The sequence below is a fragment of the Myotis davidii genome, unplaced genomic scaffold (genome assembly GCF_000327345.1).
Source record: "Myotis davidii unplaced genomic scaffold, ASM32734v1 scaffold68, whole genome shotgun sequence".
Classification (NCBI taxonomy): domain Eukaryota; kingdom Metazoa; phylum Chordata; class Mammalia; order Chiroptera; family Vespertilionidae; genus Myotis; species Myotis davidii.
In genome coordinates, this window is record NW_006300376.1 from 899,862 (window position 1) to 906,144 (window position 6,283).

Genomic DNA, 6,283 nt, shown 5'->3' on the forward strand with positions numbered 1-6,283 from the left:
TCAGGCTGCAGAGCCCAGGAGTAGATGGGAGGTTTGTTCTCTCAAGACGGTAAAACAGCAGCTCTGAATCAGGCTAATCGGGCACAGTTGATGGCCAGGGTACTTTGTGTAAGCATAGAGAGTAATGGAACATTTAAACACTGAATGTCAGGGATTCCTACCTTCTTCTTCTACCTGATTCCTGGAAGTTAGAACCAACCTTTGTCCTCCAGGAAAAAGCCTAGAAGACACTTCTACAGAAAATTAACTGGCCCTCAAGGAAAGCCCTAAAGATGCTGCCATTGGGAGTTTCATAAACAACACAGCCCAGCCAGATCCCTCCCCTCTAAATGTAGCTGTGGGGCCCAGCTGGTGTGGCTCAGTGGTTGAGTGTCGACCTATGAACCAAGAGGTCACGGTTTGATTCCCAGTCAGGGCACATGCTTGGGCTGCAGGATCGATCCCCAGTGTGGGGCGTGCAGAAGGCAGCTGATCAATGATTATCTCCATCATTTATGTTTCTATCTCTCCCTCTCCCTTCCTCTCTCTGAAATCAATAAAAATATATTTTAAAAATAATAAATGTGGGTGTGGGTAGGCATAACCTATGTGCTGACCAACCCACTCTACATGCTTCCACTCTCAAATAAGGGCAGCCAGGCAAGCAGCAGGAGCTATCTGAGGAGAGCTCTCATATGAAAACAAACCCGAACAAACAGAAAATGCATCAAGACACAGAGAAAAGACCATGTGAAGACATGGGGGGAAAGACAGCCATTCACAAGTCAGCAAAAAGTCCTTAGAAGTAACCGACCCAGCTGCCACCTTGATGTCAGACTTCTAATCTTCAGAACTGTGGGAAAATAAATTTCTGTTGTTTAAGCCACACACACACACACACACATACACACACGCAACAGAAATTTTAAAGGGAGAAGAAAACAACTGAAAAATCAAAACTATCATTAATACATGCAGTTGAGGAGCTACAACTATGAAACAAAAACTGAACGCTATGTATTTTTTAAACGATAATTTAAAGGGGGGGAAGCTTTTGGAAAATTAAAAATATGATAGCAGAAATAAAAAGAACTCAATAAAATGACTAGAAGATAACATCTTTTCTAAAAAAAAAAAAAAAAAAAGATGAGAAACAGAAAAGAGTAAATAAGAAAATTAAAGTGCCAATCCAGAGGATCCCACATCCAAACAATGAATTCCAGAAAGAGTAAACAGGACATAAAAGAGGGAAGACATATCAAAATAGTTCAAGGGCATTTCCCAGAGCTGATTCCTCATTGAAGTGCCCAGCAGGATGGATAAAAATGGACTAAAGCAAAGGCCCATTATCATAAAATTTCAGAACACTGGGAACAAAGAGAAATCCTACATATTTCCAGAGAGAGAGAAAAAAAAAACCAAGCAATTGAGGTCTCAAATAATTCCCTACCCATACACCCCTTCTCAGGAAGTTATTGGAGGGGGTGCTCCACCAAATCGACAGTGAATCAAGAAAGAGGAGGACTTTGGATACAGCAAACAGTACCTCCAGCTTAAGAGGGAGAAGCCAGCTGTGCTCCAAATGCCCAGGGCAAGGGGTCCAGGACGGAGGGTAGAAAATTCTCCAAGGAGATGAATCAACAGAATACCTAATGTGCCTGAATATATGAAGGAGATTTAAAGCACTGGGGAAGAGTTTGGGGTTGAAATAGTAATAATACAAAACTAAAAAAAAAAAAAAAAGCAAGGCAATTATTAATCCCAGGGAAAACACAAAGTGGCGCAGGGAAGAAGAAGTGATCATCATCAATCCTTCCTAGTTCAAGGCTCCTCTGTAAACAGGGTTAATACAATCAGAGGAAAGGGCTTTGGCCAAAATTATGCTATATCTACACTGGGAGTAGCAGTGGGGACAGAAAGGGTGAATGTGTTGTGGGGAGGTGTGGGAGGATAGACAAGAGTTAAGACTTCATCTTCCTTAATGGGAAGTCATTAGATAATTTCTCCAGCTCCTAAGTCAGAGAGCAGCAAGACCTTGTGCTATTTAGAAATTTGGATGAAAAACAAAACAAGAAAATGTGCCAAAAGAGCTTAAAGCGAGAGCCACTGGTGAGGAGAGAATGAAGAAGAAGGGGACAGGAGACTGCTGGAGTTGTTTTGGTAGCAAATATTTGACTCTTTATGTTCATGTTTTTACTTTTATATAACTATTACAAATAAAATGATATATGTGCATAAGTTTTTTGAATTAAAAAATACCGTGAAACATTTGGTTTACCAGGCTACTCTATTTCTAAAATTTCTTATTATTAAACTGTAGATAAATAAAAGTGTTTTATTAGATACTAACCATTATATTTGAAAAAGTATAAAAGAATTTGTTTTCATATTAAATTATTAGTGCATTAGGTCTACGTACTAATACTCTACCAAGTATTTTTGACCAATTCCACTTCACAGCTCTTGTGATATGGAGTACTCACAAGTTCTAGCGGGCTGAGACGTGCACTGGAAATGGGCCTGGAATCAGATGACTCAAAATTGGATGCATGGAGGCTAGCACAGGAGATGGAACAGAAATATTAGTTTGTGAAGAATCATTTCTTTTATTTCTAGTTTATATTAGTTAACTCTAGCCCAAAACTAAAGCATTCAATGCCAAAGTCTTGAGATATTTTAACAAATCATAGTACTTAACACATTTTATTCATAAGTCTTTTCATTGCATTGAGAGAATTAAAAATACTGAATAATGAAAAGAAATGCATATGATGATTTTTAAAAGCTTTGTTCACATTGCTTTCTAAAACACACACGACAACCACTATTAACATTGCAAGCCAACTTCGTGGACCCAAGGCCTAAAATTATCTTTGAGAATCCTGAACAGATACAAGAGATATAATTGGTATTTTTTGCAGAAGTCAGAGGGAACGTGCCATCTCGTGGCTTACATATCTGGATGTACAGGAAAGAGAAATGTCATATACCTGAAGCAGGAAGGGGGTCTATTTTCTGGTGTCCTTGAAGAGGCAGGTCCAAATAGTTTTCTTTGGTCTTCCTGTGGCGTGAATGGTCTTTGGGTCCCAACTGTTCTTAATGCATTTCGTGCTTCACTTATGATTTCTGCGCTGGTCTTCTGCTTGGCCACTGAATATATGTGATTGAGGAAAGGATATGCCGGGAAGAGACCCAGAATGAAAGCTAAGCCTGGAGAGAAAGAGGACAAGTCATGAAAGAAGATGGACTAAAAAGAGAAAATGAGCCTGGCCAGCATGGCTCAGTGGTTGAGCGTCAACCTCTGAACCAGGAGGTCATGGTTTGATTCCCTGTCGGGGCACACACCCGGGTTGCCGGCTCAATCCCCAGTAGGGAGAGAGCAGGAGGAAGCCGATCAATGATTCTCTCATCATTGATGTTTCAATATCTCTCCCCCTCTTCCTTCCTCTCTGAAATTAATAAAAATATATACATTTAAAAAAAAGAGAGAGAAAGCGAAAAAATGATCTATCCTCTACCAGCCCCCCCAAAATACTGGAGGGTTCTGTTAAATTTTTAAACTAAATTTTCCTTTTCTTTCCTACTGCTCTCCACACAAAATGCTAGCATTAAGATTAAATTTAGATAGATAGGGTCTATTTCCAAACTATATTTGCTTTTATAAATATAATTTGTAAACTCAGAGAAAGGTTCAACCCCACATTTGTCCATACCTTTGAATGGATTGATCCAAATCACTTTCAGTGTGAGATAGTATTCTAGATTAATAAAAGCCAAACATCAGTTTCAAACTACCCCTTCTCAGGCCACCTAACGTCAGTTAAAGGGCTAAAGTCATAGACAAGGGTTTTGAGAATGAAGATTCTTCTTTTTTTTTGTTTTATTTAATCCTCACCTGAGGATATTTTTCCATTACTTTTACTTTTTTTTTTAGAGAAAGTGGAAGGGAAAAAGGGAGGGAGAGAGGGAGAGAGGGAAGGAGAGAGAGAGAAGAGAGAGAGAGAGAGGGAATCAGGAACATAAGAGAGAGACATCAATTGGTTGCCTCCTGCACACTCCCCAACAGAGACCAGGGGTTGACCCTGCAACCCAGGTACATGCCCTTGACCAGGAATCGAACCTGAGACCCTTCAGTGTGCAGGATGACTCTCTAACCACTAAACCACAGAGACCAGGGCTAGGTTTGTTTGTTTTTGCAAGGCGCATTACAATAAGAAATTACACCTCTTAGTAAGAGAAGCTTCCGTACAATAAACAAGTTTCTTCCAGAATCCAAATCAGATTTGTGACTCTCTTGGCCCCACATGTCACCAATAAGTCTGGCAACAACCAAAGGTGCTCTTTTTCAACAAACCTAATAAAGATGAAAGGGCTTTGGATAAATAATAATGAACTATCATTCCTGACTAAGGTTCTTCCTGGCTGTACTAGGCTGCACTGAAAAGTATACTTTTTCATACAATAATGAAGCAGAACATTTACTCAAGTCACATTCTAGGAAGTCTGTAAATTATTTGGGCATACAGGAGTTAGGCTGACCAAATAGTGTTGGAAACAATGCAAATAATACTTAAAATTTTTCTGTCTCTAAATTTTTACCACAAATTCTACCACAACTTTCTCACCTTTCTTCTTTCTTCCCTCCTAAATCTCATTTTAACTGTATACTGTGAAGAGCTGTTTTAATAATGTAAGGTCTGTACAGCTAACCAGTTATTATGTTAATATTAATATATTATTAACCAAATCAAACATGAAAATGTTCAATGACAGGGAACTGAGTTAGAAGTAAATTTGGGGGGCGGGGAGGAGATTTTTTCCTTTATTTGTTAAATTAAAAATTCTTATCATAGATGGTTTTTGCCGACTTAAAATAAACCCAATTACTCAGAGTTAAAAAGAAATCTTGCCTCTTTAAAGTATTTCACAATAATACCACAGAAATTTTAACTTTACAAAAGTTTTCCTGAGAAATTAAACAAATCCATTCAGCTAGAACTGATTAACTGTTTCCCATGTGCAAAGCCCTCTGCTTGGATCTCTGGGAACACAGATGGGAATAAATACTATCTTCACTCTCGGGCAAGAAGGACCACTAATGCTAGTTAAACATTTATTTTAATACCAAGCACTATGCTAAGTACTCTTGAGTACATCATCTCATGTAATCCCCACAACACTTCTGTGAGGTGGATAGAGTCTTAAGCAATAAAAGAAAAAAAACAAGCTATGACATATGCCCAGGGATGATATTCAAACTACTACCCGCTAGGTGGGGTAGTAGGAGGTGGGGCATCAGAGGCCTTGGGCTGCAGCTGTTTACACACCACCGCAGAGACACGCCATTATTTTCACAACTGGAGTGGCTTCTTGGTGGTTAGCAGCTGAGTATCAGCCCTATATGTATTCAAATGATTTTGAACTGATGGGGCAATTAAAAAAACAACAACACACTATGTGATTACAAAAGAGGAGGGGGCTTCTGATTGGGAGAAGGTGGCAGGTAGGCTTCTTGGAGGAGGTGATGCTTGATCTGGGTTCTGGGATCATGGGCTGATTTTGAGCAAGTGGCACTGGCTGGCATTGGGGCTGGAGTAGAGAAGGAATTTCTGTCAGTGAGTGAGCCACGGCAGAGTGCCAGGAACGCATGGGTGTGTGATGAATGAGGAGCAGCTCTGGAAATGAAGACTGGAGTGGGACCAGACAGGGAACTGAATGGCAGGTCAAGACAGTAATAAAAACTGATGAGAAAATTAAAAGATTTTGAGGTATGATGTGATCTGTCAGGGATTGGCAGCATGGAAAGAAGGGAAAAATTAGAAGGGACAAAATCAGACAGGTCTTTACAACCACCCAGCAAACCTAAGAGGCCCTCATGGAAACATTCCTCTCACCCTCCCAGCCTCAGGTAGTGCCTGTCCTCCATACTCCACAAGGTCCCCAGTTGTCTCTGTCAGCACACCCTCCACTGTGCCTACATAACCGGTGTTGTCCCACCAGACTCAGCCCCAGCTCTGCGTGTGAGGCACAGCTGAAGGTCAACAATTGCACATAATTTCTGGATTCCATTTTCAAAATGTGTTTTTATTCATTTTTAGAGAGAAAGGAAGGGAGAGGGGGAGAGAGAGGGAAACATTGATGAGAGAGAGGAACATCAATCAGCTGCCTCCTGACACGCACTCTGACCAGGGACTGGGCCTGCAACTTGGGCATGTGCCCTGATCGGGAATCAAACTGGCAACCGAACTGGCAACCTTTTGGTGCACAGGATGATGCTCAACCAACTGAGTCACACCAGCCAGGA

General features: G+C 40.5%; 1 protein-coding gene across 1 annotated transcript in view; it reads right to left on the reverse strand.

Annotated features, from left to right (window-relative positions):
* Positions 1-3,690, reverse strand: part of ARMC2 (armadillo repeat containing 2) — an 89,960-nt gene extending 86,270 nt beyond the window's left edge. Inside the window, exons 1-3 of the mRNA XM_015572718.1 lie at positions 3,681-3,690; positions 2,970-3,189; positions 2,463-2,535 (exon numbers count right to left, since the gene is read on the reverse strand). Of these exons, the coding sequence (XP_015428204.1) occupies positions 2,463-2,535; positions 2,970-3,189; positions 3,681-3,690 (303 nt within the window). The remainder of the gene's footprint in view (positions 1-2,462; positions 2,536-2,969; positions 3,190-3,680) is intronic.
* Between the last annotated feature and the right edge of the window lie 2,593 nt (positions 3,691-6,283).